This window comes from Mobula hypostoma, chromosome 15, assembly GCF_963921235.1.
Source record: "Mobula hypostoma chromosome 15, sMobHyp1.1, whole genome shotgun sequence".
NCBI classification, from domain to species: Eukaryota; Metazoa; Chordata; class Chondrichthyes; order Myliobatiformes; family Myliobatidae; genus Mobula; species Mobula hypostoma.
This window is the reverse complement of record NC_086111.1, coordinates 7,814,824-7,832,075: the sequence shown is the minus strand read 5'-3', so window position 1 is coordinate 7,832,075 and position 17,252 is coordinate 7,814,824. Positions and strand designations below refer to the sequence as shown.

The window sequence follows — 17,252 nt, the reverse complement described above, 5'->3', positions numbered from 1 at the left end:
TTGGAGGCTACCCAGACGGAATATAAGGTGTTGTTCCTCCAACCTGAGTGTGGCTTCATCTTTACAGTAGAGGAGCCCATGGATTGACATATCAGAATGGGAATGGGATGTGGAATTAAAATGTGTGGCCACTGGGAAATCCTGCTTTCTCTGGCGGACAGAGCAAAGGTGTTCAGTGAAACGGTCTCCCAGTCTGCGTCGGGTCTCGCCAATATATAAAAGGCCACACCGGGAGCACCGGATGCAGTATACCACACCAGCCGACTCATAGGTGAAGTGTCTGGGGCCCTGAATGGTGGTGAGGGAGGAAGTGTAAGGGCATGTGGAGCACTTATTCCGCTTACAAGGATAAGTGCTGAGAGGGAGATCGATGGGAAGGGATGGGGGGACGAATGGACAAGGGAGTCGCGTAGGGAGTGATCCCTGTGGAAAGCAGGAAGGGAGGGGAAACGGAAAGATGTGCTTAGTGGTAGGATCCCGTTGGAGGTGGCGGAAGTTACGGAGAATTATATGTTAGACCCCGAGGCTGGTGGGGTGGTAGGTGAGGACAAGGGGAACCCTATCCCTAGTGGGGTGGCGGGAGGATGGAGTGAGAGCAGATGTGCATGAAATGGGAGAGAAGCATTTGAGAGCAGAGTTGATGGTGGAGGAAGGGAAGCCCCTTTCTTTAAAAAAGGAAGACATCTCCTTCGTCCTAGAATGAAAAGCCTCATCCTGAGAGCAGATGCGGTGGAGACGGAGGAATTGTGAGAAGGGGATAGCATTTTTGCAAGAGACAGGGTGGGAAGAGGAATAGTCCAGGTAGCTGTGAGAGTCCGTAGGCTTATAGTAGACATCAGTAGATAAGTTGTCTCCAGAGATAGAGACAGAAAGATCAAGAAAGGGGAGGGAGGTGTCGGAAATGGACCAGGTAAATTTGAGGGCAGGGTGGAAGTTGGAGGCAAAGTTAATAAAGTCAACGAGTTCTGCATGCGTGCAGGAAGCAGCACCAATGCAGTCGTCGATGTAACGAAGGAAAAGTGGGGAACAGATACCAGTATTGGCTTGGAACATGGACTGTTCCACAAAGCCAACAAAAAGGCAGGCATAGTTGGGACCCATACGGGTGCCCATAGCTACAACTTTAGTTTGGAGGAAGTGAGAGGAGCCAAAGGAGAAATTATTAAGAGTAAGGACCAATTCCGCTAGACAGAGGAGAGTGGTGGCAGAGGGGAACTGATTAGGTCTGGAATCCAAAAAGAAGCGGAGAGCTTTGAGACCTTCCTGATGGAGGATGGAAGTATATAGGGACTGTTTATCCATGGTGAAAATAAGGTAGTAGGGGCCAGGGAACTTAAAATCATTGAAAAAATTCAGAGCGTGAGAAGTGTCATGAACATAGGTGGGAAGGGGTTGAGCAAGGGGGGATAAAACAGTGTCAAGGTATGCAGAAATGAGATCAGTGGGGCAGGAGCAAGCTGAGACAATGGGTCTACCTAGACAGGCAGGTTTGTGGATCTTGGGTAGGAGGTAGAAACGGGAAGTGCAGGGTGTGGGAACTATAAGGTTGGTGGCAGTGGATGGGAGATCCCCAGAGCTGATGAGGTTGGTGATGGTGTGGGAGACAATGGCCTGGTGCTCCTTAGTGGGGTCACGATCGAGGGGTAAATAAGAGGAGGTATCAGCGAGCTGTCACTGTGCCTCGGCAAGGCAGAGGTCAGTACGCCAGACAACAACAGCGCTCCCCTTATCAGCGGGTTTTATAGTAAGGTTAGGATTAGTGCAGAGGGCGTGGAGAGCAGAGCGTTCGAAAGGAGTGAGGTTGGAATTGGAACAAGGTGTGGCGAGGTCGAGACAGTTGATGTCCCGTCAACAGTTAGCAATAAAGAGATCCAGAGCAGGCAGAAGACCAGAGCGGGGTGTACATGAAGAGGAGGAAGGTTGAAGACGGGAGAAGGGGTCATCGGTGGGGGTGGGAGAGTCCTTGCCGAAGAAGTAGGCTCGGAGACGGAGCCGGCGGAAGAAGAGTTCAGCATCATGGCGAATGCAAAACTCACTGAGGTTTAGGCGAAGGGGGATAAAGATGAGGCCCTTACTAAGGACAGAGTGCTCTGCCTCAGAGTGTTGAAGGTCGGAGGGGATGGTAAAGACCCGGCACGGATGAGAGCTGGGATCAGAGGGGGGAGTGGGAGGGAGGCTGGTGGTGTCAGTAGAGAGGGGAGGGTTGGGATGAGAGGAAGAAGGAGCCTCTGAGGGCCCAGGAGCAGATGATGGGATGTGAGGGAGACAGGGTTGCAGAGTGGTGGTGGGGGAAGGGGAGACTGGAGTCACAATAACAGCACGTAAAGACCCAGCCTGGAGTTCAAGGCTGGAGTCTTGAGAGCTGGGATCAGAGGGGGGAGGGGGTAGACTGGGGGTGTCAGTGGAGAGGGGAGGGTTAGGGTGAGAGGAAGATGGAGCCTCTGAGGGTCCAGGAGTTGACAGTGGGATGTGTGAGAGATGGGGTTGCAGAGTGGTGGTGGGGGAAGGGGAGACGGGAGTCACAATAGCAGCACGTGAAGACCCGGCCTGGAGTTCAAGGCTGGAGTCGCAGTTGGATGTTGCGCAATCGCTTTGAAGGTGTCCATGGTCGTTGGAACCGACATTGATGGTGCTGGATTCCGGGTTTTGAATATGCCCTGGGTTGGTAGAGCCGCTGAGATCGACGGCGGGGGCCATGATCTGAAGTTCATGCCTGCCAGCATCGGAGCCAGCGGGCTCTGGGGTCTGCAGATGGAAGATCTTGTGATCCTTGCCTAACATGACAAAGTCAAAGAAACGGTGATTGCAGGCATGGATCTGACGGAGGATGAAATAATGGGCAGGTCCATTACAACGGCGAAGACAGTGTCCCGGAGGAGTGGAAGGGACTGGGATAGGGATGGCAAGTACCTCCTCATGGCAGAGAGTGTCGCCCTCAGAGCTCAACGGAAGAAACAACAGGAGGCAGGGTCAATTAAATGTGAGTACCTGGGATCCTTTAGAAGGTCCAAATTGAGAGGCTCGAAAACGAATCCTGAAGCCAACTGGAGTAAGTTGCCAGCGGAGACACGTTCCAAGGAAGGATATATGGCTGTAATAGCGAGTCTGGGTGAGCATATAGTCGAAAAGTTGAAGGGCTGAAGAAATTATAGATGGGGAGCAGTGAGAGAGGGTTTCACTAAACTCCCGTTGAAGAGAAGATTTAAACTTCTTCAGCGTAGCCATCACTGGAAGAGGCTTCGCAGTAGTGAATTTAAAAACGCAAACACGAGAAAATCTGCAGATGCTGGAAATTCAAGCAACACACACAAAATGCTGGTGGAACACAACAGGCCGGGCAGAATCTATTTGTTTTTTGAAAGGAGGCCATAATTGGGAGCTTCACAATAAAGGGTTATCTTCATATCAAAAGGCCAGGCAGGAAGGCATAGTTGGTGGTGTGGCTCTATTGGTAAGAGATGGAATTACATCTTTAGAAAGAGGTGACAAAGGGTCAGAGAAAGTTGAATCTTTTGGGGTGGAGTTAAGAAATTTCAAGAGTAAAAAAAACATATGGGAATCATATATAGGCCTCCAAATAGTAACCACGATGTGGGGTTGAGATTGCAAAGGGAGCTGGAAAAGGTATTTAATAAGGGCAATGCCACAATTGTAATGGGGGTCTTCAATATGCAAAGGGAGTCAGAAAATCAGTTTGGTGTTGGATCACAAGAGAATGAATTTATTGAATGCCTACGAGAAGGGATTTTAGATCAGCATGCTTGAGCCTACTTGGGGACAGGCTATCTAAGATTGGGTGTTGTATAATAACCCAGATCTTTTTAGGGAGCTTAACGTAAAGGAACCCTTAAGAGGCATTGAACATAATATGATTGAATTCATTCTGCAGTTTGAGAGGGAGAAGCACAAGTCACATGTATCAGTATCACAATGGAATAATGGGAATTACAGAGGCATGAAAGAGGAGCTTGCCCAGGTAGACTGGAGGAGGATACTGGCAGGGATGATGACAGAGCAGAGGCAGCTTTAGTTTTTGGGAATACTTCACAAGGAACAGGATCGATATGACCCACAGAAGTTGCTCTCAAATGGCAGGTATAGGCAACCATGGCTGACAAGGGAATATAAGTACTGCATAAAAGCTAAGGAAAAGGCGTATAAGGTAGCAAAAGTGAGTTGGAAGTTAGATGATTGGGAAACTTTTAAAATCCAACAAAAGGCAACTGAAAAAACCATCAGGGAAAAGATCAAATATGACGGTAAACTAGCCAATAATATAAAGCAGAAGGAAGGGAAAAGAAAGGAAATTATAGGCCAATAATTTCCTTTCTTTTGGCTTTCTCTCTTCTTAAAGAGTGGAACGACATTTGCAATCTTCCAGTCCTCTGGGACCATGCCAGAATCAAGTGATTCTTGAAAGATCATAATCAATGTATCCGTCATCTCTTCAGCAACCGCCCTCAGGACTCTGGCATGTAGTTCATCTGCTCCAGGTGGCTTATGCACCTTAGGACCTTCGAGTTTATCTAGCAGTTGTTCCTTTGTAACAACAATAGCACTCACTGCTGCTCACTGACACTCACAGACCCCTGGCACACTGCTAGTTTCTTCCACAGTGAAGACAGATGCAAAGTATCCATTAAGTTCATCCGCCATTTCTTTGTGCCACCTTACTACCTCACCAGCATCATCTTCCAGTGGTCCAATATCAACTCTCACCTCTCTTTTACCCTTTCTGTAACTGAAAAAAACTTTTAGTATCCTCCTTTATATTATTGGCTCGTTTGCCTCATATTTCCTCTTTTCCCTTCTTATAACTTTTTTAGTTGTCATTGGAGAGTGTCCAGAGGAGGTTCACGATGATTATGCTGGGAATGAAGAGGTTAACGTATGTGAAGCGTTTGACCTCACTGGAATTTAGAAAAAGTGAGGGATCTCAGAGATCTACCAAATGTTGAAAGGACTAGATAAGGTGCATGTGGAGAGGATGTTTCCTATGGTAGGAGAATCCAGTACTAGGGGGCACAGCTTCAAAATTGAGGGTTGACCTTTTAAAACAAAGGTAAGGTTTTTTTTTAAGCCAGAGAGTAATGAATCTGTGGAATTGTCATGGTCCGGTCCGTACAGTCCGCGTTCCGGCTCACGGTCTAGTCCATTGACTCAGGACTCCGGGTCTTCTGGCTGTCCCTTGATTAGGTTGGGCTTAATCATAGGCACCTGATGCTCATCTTGGGGCTGGGAATATAAGTGGCCCTGGGTTCGAATGTGGTTGCTGGTTTGTCTCGTCAGTATCCCATCCTCGCCTCTGTGGGGTAAGTCAGGCCAGCTTTGCCGTTACCCTGTGGTTGGATCTGTCCCTTCCTGTCCTTGCCTCCGTTGGGTAAGCCAGGCTGTCTTTGCCGTTACCCTGAGGCTGGACTGTTCTCTTCCCTTCCCCTTCATTCTGAAGCCTTTGCCTGCAACCTGTGTCTGCAGCCTTGACCGCAACCTTGTCAAGTTCCACCAGTGGAGCGAGACCGGAACCTCGCTGTGCCAAGATAAAGAACTGTCTATTGTTGAGTTGGAACTGTCTCTGTCCATGCCTTTGCTAGGTAGGTCTGGCTGTTTGCCACTACCTAGTGTTGGGAACTGTCTCTGTGTCCATGCCTGTACTAGGTAGGTCCAGCCGTTTGCTGCTACCTAGTGTTGAGAACCATCTCATCGTGTTCAGCATTCTGTGTACAGCCCCGGCCCCAAGTCCTGTTCCCAAGGAGGGGTCCTGGCTCTGTGTTCTGTGTACGAGTCCCAGCCTAAGTCCTGTTCCCAAGGAGGGGTCCTGGCTCTGTGTTCCTGTCTCTCAAATCCAAGGCTCTGTTTTCCCATGCTCTAGACCAAGGCTCTGTATTCCTGTCCTCCCCAAGACCAAGGCTCTGTGTTCTGCATTCCTGTCGTCGCCCAGCAACCCTCGATTATATCCTAGCCTAACCACGGCACAATTTACAATCACAATTAACCTATCAACCGGTATGTCTTTGAACAGTGGGAAGAAACCAGAGCACCCGGAGAAAACCCACGCATGCCACAGGAAGGATGTACAGACTCCTTACAGAGGAGGGTGGATTTGAATTCCAAACTCCAATGCCCCGAGCTGTAATACTGTCGCACTAACTGCTATGCTACCACTTTTATTTATTTAGAGATACAGCGCAAAATGGGCTCTTCTGGCCCTTAGAGCTGTACTACCCAGCCATCCCCAACTGAAACCTAGCCTAATACCAGGGCAATTTACAATGGCCAATTAACCTATCAACCAGTACACCTTTGGACTGTGGGAAGAAACCAGAACACCCAGGAAAACCCCACAATTTCCATGGGCAGAGCATATAGACTTCTTACCAAAGATGCTGAGCTGTAATAATATTGTGCTGCTGTGCTACCGATTTGTGAAAGAATTTACAATAAAAAATTTCTTATCAATATTTTATTTAAATTACAATTGTTTTCACATTTTCCACTGAAAAGCAATAATTATCAAAGTTCAAAGAAAATGCTATATTTATTTTCATATTGTTTCATTAGTGATTTTGAACAAGTTTTCTCCTAAATTTATTTGCCACTGGAGGGAGCACTATCACACTGACTCTAGCAGACAAACTCAGAGTGGGATTCCATTCATTATTGTATACCTTTGTATTACTTAGAAGGCAAAGAAAATTATACAATAACAATGTGTATTTTAAATAGCCCATGAGTAAATTAGGTTCTGGTCCCATTTTCTTCCACAAAACCACATCCTATCTGGGTCAGTTTTGGATCAATTGAGTCCTCAAACATTTGTAATGGAAAATTAAATCATTTGTCAGTTAACAACAAAAAATAAATCTTTACTTTCAGTGTTAAATCTTCAAGTTTTTGAGTTTTAAATGAAGCTGCCAGGACACTGCCACTGTAAATGTCAGGTACTGTTCTCGAGTGGTAGAAAGCCATGAAGCCTGCTGACTGCACTCAGCTTGTACTGCAACCTGTGTCCGCAGCCTTGCCCGTAACCTTGTCAAGTTCCACCAGTGGAGCGAGACCGGAACCTCGCTGTGTCAAGATAAGGAACTGTCTATCGTTGAGTTGGAACTGTCTCTGTGTCCACGCCTTTGCTAGGTAGGTCTGGCCGTTTGCCACTACCTAGTGTTGGGAACTGTCTCTGTGTCCATGCCTGCACTTTGCAACTCTGCTAGTGTGTTTGGGTGATTGTATTATTCCCTGGCAATCAAATGTACTTCAGATATCATCTATCTACTACTTGTTGCATTTAGCTGGAAAAATTCTTGCTTTTGGAATTGCTCTGTAGGCTCTTTTATAATTTTGCACAACAATCCCTGGCACTCAGCACCATCATCCCAAAGCTTAAGCAATATTTTCTCTCGAGTCAAGAATACATGAATGATAAGAACTCATTATACAGTTAAGAAGCAGAAGAATCCCAAGACTCATTAACTACTTATTTATAATTTATTTTGTCTGAGCACACAACAGGCCCTTCCAACCCTTTGAGCTGCACCCCTGATTTACCCAAGCCTAATCACAGGACAATTTACAATGAACAGTTAACCGAATGACCAGTATGCCTTTGGACTGTGGGAGAAAACCAGAGCACCTGGAAAAAACATACTTGGTTACAGGGAAAATGTGGACTCCTTACAGATGACATTGGAATTGAACTCCAATACGTATCCCGAACTGTGATAGCATCACACTAACTGCTACACTACCATGGCATAGAAGACTAAATCCCTGTGAGGGTATGGAAATTCATGTGAGGGTAGGGAGAACACAGATTCCCCCTTAAATTTCTCATTTATCAGAACTGGTGCATCCTTGGTAAACCGTGGCTTCAATGCCGTACAAATTTCCTGTGGCTACGATTGATGGGGACATGAAAAGATCACTGACCATCGTCAGGTTATTTTATTTTCAACTGGAACAACTGTGAGAGGGTCTCAACAGGTCGAGCAGCATCTGTGGATGTGTCAGGTTGAAGTCCTGCATCTGGAGAACGAGCACCAATACAGGACTTGAGCCAAAAATATCGACAATTCCTTTCCCTCCACAGATGGTCGGTGGGACTAGGTAAGAGTAAGAGTTCAGCACGGAGGGCCAAGATGGCCTGTTTCCGAGCTGTAATTGTTATATGGTTATATGCTGCTCGACCTAAGTTCCTCCAGTGGAGCAGCAAATCCTGCTGGTGCTGGAAATATAGAGCAACAAACATAAAATGCTGGCATGAATATTGATTTCTCCAGCTTCCGGTAATGTTTGCCTCTCCCTGCTTCTTCATTTTCCCACTTTGACCGCTTACCTCTTCTCGTCACCTGCCTATCACCTCCCTCTGGTGCCCCTCCTCCCATGGTCTACTCTCCTCTCTTATCAGATTCCTTCTTCTCCAGCCCTTTGCCTTTTCTTCCTATCACCTGCCAGCTTCTTACCCCATTCTCCCTCCTCCACCCACCTGGCTTTACCTTGTCCTCCTTCCCCTCCTCCCTCCCACCTTCTTATCCCTACCATTCCAGTCCTGATGAAGGATCTCGGCCCAAAACATTGACTTTTTATTCATTTCCATTGGTGTTGTCTAACCTTCTGATTCCCCACCAGCATTTTGTGTTTGGAGTTCTTTCAGTAGATTGTTTGTTGATTCCAGAGTCCAGCATCTGCAGTCTCCTGTGTCTATTTTTATTTGAAAACTGTCCCATATTTCCCTTGAGAAAACCCACATGCCACTGCTGTGCTCTGGCAGTAGTTTGACACAGCATTCTGTCCACCTCAGTGTCAATGGAGTGACAGTGACCAGTTATAATGACAGAGGACACAGCCCAGCAACCCGTGAACCAAAGACCAGATACAATTCATGTACGAAGTCTGACACTGGCAATTCATTAACCTAAACTTGTGAACTAAATCCAACTGCAAAGTTTGGAAACCCCAGTTTCCAGCAATGCTTGTTGGTTTAAGATTACAGGAGGAAAAAAATCTTTTCCTAAGTTACATTGTCAGTTTTTGAACACTGTCTCTCCATCTGACACTTCCTGCACCTTTCTCCCCCTTGAGCAGCCATCCCCAATACTAAAAGGCTCCTTAAACTCAAGTTTTACATTAACGCTTGCCTTTGGTTTAAATGGACATGTACTTGCTTCCACTTCCAATGCAGCACGATTGGTGGGCAAAGAATCTCAGAATTACTTAGACACAAATATAGCAGGTTTGGATCAAGATGGTTCTGGTGATATCAGTGACATTTTGCTGGAAGCTCAGTAACTACTATATCCTACAAGAGTAACTCCCCTAAGAGTTCTGTAAAATTTTCTCTCACAAGTGCCTATCCCGTTCTCATTTCCATTTGAAAGCATTGATTGTTTCCACCACTCTTACATTGAATTCCATTCATAGCTATTCTGCAGGGGGGAGAAAAACAAAGAATGAACCAAGACACTGGCAAGAGTAATGGGCTAGTTCTTTATCACAATACTTAGGACCAGGTAATTTCCATGTGGAATCACAGATCTTCACTCCTTATCCCCATCCTTCACTTGATACCTGCTGTCTTTCCATCATAGTAGCTAACCAGTTGGAGTTTTATCAGCCAGCAACCTGATACAATCTTCAAATCTCTACATTTTAAAATACATCATGGGTTTTGTAGCACTGGAAATATATGTCATCAACTAACCACACCCTCCCCATCTTCTACTCCAACCACCTCCTTCCCCTCTCAAACGCTGCGTGGCAAGATCAAATACGAATACAAAAGGACAAAGACTTCTACATGTCAGCAAACAATGAAGAATTCCTGGACTATTTTCACTGCCCAGAAGCTCTGCTGCTGCTTCCTGAGCTGTTCCTCCTTGGGAACACGGCAGCATTGTAGTTAAGTTACTGGACTTGCAGCCAGAGTACTGCATGAATGGGTATGAGGCACAAAATGAATACCTTTGCTCAGCAATGCAAACCTCAGTAATACCTATCTACGTCTACCCACACTGACCTGTCTGTGTCAGGAAACGTAGAGGAGACTAGATCCAAACACAGAGCAGTGGAGATAATTACTTGGTGGGCAATCACTTTAATAATAAACCACGAGAGGTTATAAAACAAGAGAGAACAGATACTTAACACAACAAGGTAACTGACGACGAGGCACAACTATTTCAGGCTGGCTGGTTTGAATGAGTGAATAGGGACTGTAGATGAAAGCTGGGCTCAAATAGGCTGCAGGTGATGGGTTGCAAATGAGAGGCAGGGGGCTCCTGTTAGCTGGGGTGGAGACTGGGAGGTGCCCAACAGGCTGCGACTCCACATACACCAATGTGGTTGATTCTTAATGACTAGACAATATATTCAGCAATGTTTGTATCAAAAATGAATAAAAGACATTGAGAGCAATGGCTATCAAAGTGAGAAGGCACCAGAGTAATGACTGGAAAGCAGAGAAGTTTTTGTTTCTCATGGTTTCTCAGATGACTTGGTGTTGGGCGATTAATCTGCCTTGCCAATTCCTTCCAGCTGTTAACAGGGTGCCCCAGCATTGGCCCATTGCTTATTATGTTTACAACATCTTGCCTTCCATTCAGATTATCGCACCACATACCCAAAACAACTTGCTGCATTAGTATTGTCAATGTTCGCTCCCTTTCTTCCATCAATCTCTTTGACCCCCATCATTAGGCAAAAGGTACCATCGCATTTAGACAAGGATGGGAAACAGCTTCTTCCTCCAGGCCGTAAGACTACTGAACACCCTGCCACCACCCAGGTCTCTTCACGTATCAGTAATGTTATTCTGTTTACTTTTTAATTTGTATCGTAAATGAACCTTGTTACTTGTTAATCTATTTGTGTTAATATTACTTTACATGTTATGTGTGTGAGTTATATGTACTGTGTTGTGCACCTTGGTCTGGAGGAATGATGCCTTGTTTGGTGGTGTACAGTATACAGTTAATTGACAACAAATTTGAACTTGAGAACTCAGTAGAGTGCAGACAAATGAAAGACAACTGAAGTTGTGGACTTGGGCCACCACTGTTCACTGACTGTTGGTGCTGCTGACAATGGTCACCTTGTGTAGGCTGTAATGCTGAAATACTGAAGAGTAAGAAAATATGTGGAGAGTAGGGCAGGTCTTCCCAATGTCTGGTCAGGACTCTAAAGTGTTCAAGGCTATTACTGGACTAAATCCTGAAATTTACCAGGATGCTGGCTGGAATGGCACCTTTCTGTTCTTGAGTTGAGATAGGATAGCCTGAGTGTGTTTTCTGTGAAGTGGAGGAGGCCGATGGGAAACCTGACAGGGCTGTACCAAATTACAAGAGGCATAGATAGGGAGGATAATGAGAAACAAGGATTTCAAAAAACAAAGTGCATATATTTAAGGTGATGAACAAGTTTAAAGTGGGGATTTTAAATCTGGGGATTTTTTCTCCCCTCTTGACAGTGATTTGAATTTGGAAAAATACACTGCCCGAGAAGGTGGTGGAACATCTGGATTAGCCTGGATGAGGTCACTGTCAGGATGGAAGAGCAACTCCTCATATTCCGTTTAGGTAGCTTCCAACTTGATGCCTCGAACAGCCAGTATTTTTCCCTCCCCCTTCCCTCTTCTTCTATTTCCCATTCTGGCCTCATATCTCTTCCCCTCACCTCCCTTGCCTATCACCTCCTTCCCTTTCACACATAGTCTACTCTCCTCTCCTATCAGATTCCTGCTTCTGCAGTCCTTTAAATGTCCCACCCGTCTGGTTTCTGCCAACACCTTCCAGCTTGATCTCCTTTCCCTCCCCCCATCCCCCCAAGCCTTCTTATTCTGGAGTCTTTCCTCTTCCTTTCCAGTCCTGATGAAAGGTCTCAGCACAAACCATTGATTGTTTATTAATTTCCATAGATGCTGTATGAGCTGCTAAGTTTCACCACCATTTTCTTTGTGTTGCTCTGGATTTCCAGCATCTGCAGAATCTCATGTTCTGGATTAGCATTTGAAACATCAAGACGTAAAAGGCTATGAACCAAGTGCTCGTTAATGGGATGAGTACAGATGCATGACAGTCATCATATGCGTGATGGCTTGAACGGCCTTTTTCTGTGCTTTATGACCATGGCTGTTCAAGTTCTCTCTGGAAAGGAAAATTCATTCCTCACCTCATCCCTAATGGTTAGACTGCAGGGAGAAGAGTGGCGAGATGAATAACTTTTTACTATGCAAATAGTTAGAGTTTGCAATGCACTACTGAGCTGGTAGATCATGGAAGTGCATTCAAAAAGGAACTGCATTAAATCCTTGGAAGGGCAAAAAAAATAGACCTCTGGGGGAGAGTGTGTAGAAGTGGCCTTGAATCCCATGATGCTGTGACCTCAGCACTCCCTCTCTCCTTGCACACACTTTGTCTCTCTCCTTTCCTGTGTGTTTTTTTTTCTCCCCTAATCTGTCACATGCATTATCTGTGCATATTCTAAATGTGTGTAAAGCTGATGAACTGTAGTTTCTAATCAGGCTACCTTAATGTCCATACTCCCTGCCTCCAAATGAAGTACATTCATTATCAAAGTATACTATATACAATCTTAAGATTCACTTTCTTCAGGCAGCCACAAAACAAAGAAACACAATAGAATCCACGAGAGAAAACACCACAGAACAAGGTCCATCAAACACCCAAAGTGTGAAAAAAAACAAATAATGAAAAGAATAAAAAAGAAAACAAGTAACACACAAAACATGAACTGCAGAGTCCCTGAAAGTGAGTCTACAGCCGCGGAGCCAGTCAGTTCTGCAGCCGGTCCAGGAGCCCAGTGGCTGTAACCACAGCCATGGAGCCAGTTCAACGCATAAGCTTACTTTACCACCAATGGTCCCTCAGGAGAGAAGTTAAAATAGAACTTAGATAGCACCCAAGATCTTTGACGAGCTTTTATACTGTGTCTAAATAAACAAAGGACGTGCTTCCATGAGGTGGAGAGGGCCAATTAGAAACAGCTTGTAGGAATTATCTCAGGAAAAGCAAAGGGGGAAAAAAAATCGCCATTGGCCCATCTTCAGCAGGCGTGGTACAAAACTAAATGCAATCCTGTCCTTCAGTGGAAACAGCATTGGACAAGATATCTTCCAAGCTTATTAATACAACTCCTCTAGTAAGACATCTGTTTTTAACTTCAGATCTTTTATAAAACACAGTTTTAAAAGCATTACTATGGGCAGTAGTCAAAGTAATTCTGTAGTTCCCTCCCGAACTTTGCCCATTTCCCTCACTTCCTTTAAGGTGTTCCTTAAAATCAACTTCTTCATTGTTCCTCACCTGTCAAATCTTGGCAACCTTCCAGTCAGTGCCTCAGAGCACTTTACCATGTTAATGGAGTTATGGGAATGGAAAACAGTTGGGCCTGGGTCACATTACCCAAGTAATTTATTGTACAGATCAAAGGTGGGAATATTTATTTACTTATTTATTCATTCATTCATTTACAGATAGTGTGGAACAAGCCCAGCAACCCACCAATTTAACCCTAGCCTAATCACAGGACAATTTACAAAAACCAGTTAAGCTACTAACTTTTTAACATGGGAGGAAACTGGAGCACCCAGACCGGAAACCCACGTGGTTCATAGGATAGAATATACAAACGCTGGGATTGAACTCTGACACCCTGAGCTCTAATAGTGTCACGCTAACCACTACACTACCATGGTGCCCTGAAACATTCACAAACCCAGCTCAGATTGTCTGCTTTTCCACTAATTCAAACTGGGGCACTCCAATCATTTCAGTGATCTATTTATGAGCTACCAGAACATCGATGGAGTGTCTACCCCAGGTTCCTGTATACCAGTTGTTCCCAGGTTACATATGCTTAACATAAAAATAAACTCCCATAATATTCTTACATTTCAAACTCCGATATACATGTATGTGATGTACCTGTAAAGAGCAGCACTAATTCTTTCTCTCCCTCTTCACTGTTGGTAACTGCTCTTCCTTACCAGCCTTGTGTGCTTTAGATGCCATTTATTGTAATAATGTGGAGAATGATCATACTGAAATTTTTGTGCACTTAAGCACACATTTGACTTACAGATGTCTATAAAATTGAAATCTATTCATTCCCAAGGGATGACCTGTCAGCATAACCCACAACTTGTCTATCAAATGAATCTTCACAGTAAGACCCTTCTCTTAAAAGGTCAAACCCCTGCACTTGGACAGCACCGGTTCACAGGTCTGAATGACCTACCCCAGTTCCTGATTTCTGAGTTAGAATCCAGCAGCCATCTCATTTTATTGTTTGCAAATTTGACTTATATGTGGGCAACAGCCTGGAAACAATGTCATACACCAGAGCTTTGTCTCTCCATTAGCCCGTGAAAATTATGAATCAAAAGGATTCCAAAACTCATGCCAGATTACATGACCTCTTCTCCAAGAAAGAAAGATGCACTTTCAACAGCATAAGTGACAATCTATGGACTCCACAAAATGCTTTGAAATACTATTATAAGTCGTCACTGCTAATTTACTTATTTATTTTTTAGTTTATTTAGAGGTACAGTGTGGAATAGGCTCTTCCAGCCCACTGGGCCGCACCACCCAGCAATCCACTGATTTAACCCTGGCCTAATCACTGGACAATTTACAATGACCAATTAACCTTCCAACTGATAAACATTTCGACTGTGGGAGGAAACTGCAGCACCAAAGGAAAATACACACACAAATGGGAAGGAACATACAGATTTGTTTACAGAGGATGCCAGAATTGAACTCCGAACTCCGATGCCCTGAGCTGTAATAGCATTGTGCTAACCACTACGCTACCAAGGGCTGTAGGAAACATAGCAGCCAACATGGACATCAATGTGAATAGATCATTGGTCATAAGAACAGAAGAGCATGAGTCAGCCATGTGGCCTATTGAGCCTGTTGCACCATTCAATAAGATGATGGCTAATCTGGCCATAGACTCAGTTCCATCTGCATGCGTTTTCCCTAGAATCCTTAATACTGGCGTCCTGCCATTATGAGTGTGGGATACACTGGGCACAACTCTCACACTCCCCTCATGGACCTTGAGATCTTCAATATCTGAGAGGTCACATCACTGCCTTGGTGCTCAATTGGTGTATCAGTCTTGAGTTTCGTGCTCAGGACTCTAAAGGAGTTGAACCCACACCCTTCTAGTCAGAGGCAAGAAAGGTCATGCTTAATGCACGAGCAATATTTTGTACATTTTGTTAAAAAAATAACTGGGGACTCCGATTCATGATAATAAATAACCTTCACTGCAAGATATTTCATGATTGGTGAGGAGTACTCTCAAGAACGCCTCGCTTAATTGAACAGTGCATTGGATCCTGTAAGTTTATTTATTGCTCCTATAATACATATATACCTCCAGAATTCAACACTGCATAAGACATAGACTTGTGACATGTCAAGGAGCAAAGTTGTTGGTGCAAAGCTTTAAACATGGAAATAGTGTTTCTACAACTGGTCAACATGTCGTTTCTCACCCTAGGTGTAATGACCATCTTGATGATATGCAAGCTTCAATTACTTGCCACACAATCTCAGTGGTTAGTCCATCTTTGTCTTCTCTGGAGGTAATGAAGGAGATGGTCAAGGGCTATGTCAATAGGTTATTGGGTTCAGAATGAAAAGCTTGTCTTCTTCCTTCCTGATCCACTTCATCAGTTTGGTAATAGCATTTACTGCCGCTGCTTTGGTTCCCATTGGGGTAAAACACATGTAGAGTTCAAATCCGTTGGTGACCTGCACAGTGAGCAAAACACAGGTTGGGAGGAAATAAACAAATTTCTGTCCATTTTATTATTTCTAGTTCTATTGAGCCAAGGTTCCATATGTCTGGAGTTTCTGAACATACCACATAAAGGCCAGTCATCTTCTCCATTGGGCAGGAGGTGCAGAAGCCTCAGGTCCCACACCACCAGGTTCTAGAATAGCTACTTCCCTTTAACCAATTGGTTCTTAGACCAACCTGCACAACCCTAATCTCTCTGTACAGCAACACTGTGACCACCTTGCATTACAATGGACTTTTTCCTTTTGTTGTAATAATCCTTTTTCTTGTAAAGATTGTTTACTTTGTGCTTAATCAATGTTTTTCTTGTCAATGTTGTGTCTGTGATTATGCTGCAAGTAGGTTTTTCATTGCATCTTTGTATTCATGGACTCGTGCATCTGACAAAAAAACTCAACTCTGAGCTCTTTAACTTAAATCTTTTCATGATACATTCGAAAGGTGACAATGAGCTTTCCAGATCGATGTGCAATGTATGTTGGAAAGCCTCTGCCTAACTCTTCCACAAAACAAGCTCAGATCACAGTGGAGTTATAGAGCACTACAATATGGAACCAGGCCCTTTAGCCATCTAGTCCATGCTGAAATATTGCATTGCCTAGTTTCATTGACCTGCACCTGGACCACAGCCATCCATACCTCCCCCATCCATAAATTACCCAAATTGAACCCACACCAAGAGAGATGAAGATCTATTCCTTTAATCAGAGGGTAGTGAATCTGTGGAATTCTTTGGCACAGATAGCTGTGGAAGCCAAATCGTTGAGTATATTTAAAGTAGAGGTTGACAGGTTCTTCATTAGTAAGGACGTCAAAGATTATGGGAGAAAGCAGGAGAATGGGTTTGTGAGGAATAATAAATCAGTCAAGATGGCCTAATTCTGCTCCTATGTCTTGTGGTCATAGAGTCTTAAATCTGTTTGTAGAAGAAATGAAACAAAAATTGCTGTACTGTTGATGGAAATGCCATTAAGTCTCCAACATGTCTGGTAATGCTAGATCCTAAAAATGGTGTTGGTAATGCCAGAGATCTGGAAATATGAGAACGGTTAATAGATCTGGCCTTCCATTCACTGGTCTCTAACCTGGATCAGACAGCAATGATATCCTGTGAATTTCTCCTGTAACAACCATTTCATCCAAGGCCAAGCCTTTTATTTAATTACTATTTAGATCATCTAGCAAACATCAGAAGATTCCAACAGGTACCTGGTGGAACATGGCTAATATAGGGGAGCATAACTCTAAGGTGCTTGGAGGAACGTACAAGGAGTTTGTCAGAGACAGATTTTACACGGAGAGTGGTGAGTGCGTGGAATGCACTGCCAAGGGTGGTGTTAGAGGCAAATACATTAAGGACATTTAAGATACTCTTAGATAGACACATGGATGAACTAAAAATGGAAGAAGCGAAGGATTAG

General features: G+C 44.4%; 1 protein-coding gene across 5 annotated transcripts in view; it reads right to left on the bottom strand.

Moving 5' to 3' along the window:
• Positions 1 to 6,454: 6,454 nt before the first annotated feature.
• The window catches only part of mon1a (MON1 secretory trafficking family member A), a 102,520-nt gene continuing 91,722 nt past the window's right edge, over positions 6,455 to 17,252 (bottom strand). For all 5 annotated transcript variants that reach the window (XM_063067699.1, XM_063067698.1, XM_063067696.1 and 2 more), the window contains one exon: positions 6,455 to 15,782. In XM_063067699.1, the coding sequence (XP_062923769.1) occupies positions 15,642 to 15,782 (141 nt within the window). In that variant the 3' untranslated portion in view covers positions 6,455 to 15,641. The remainder of the gene's footprint in view (positions 15,783 to 17,252) is intronic.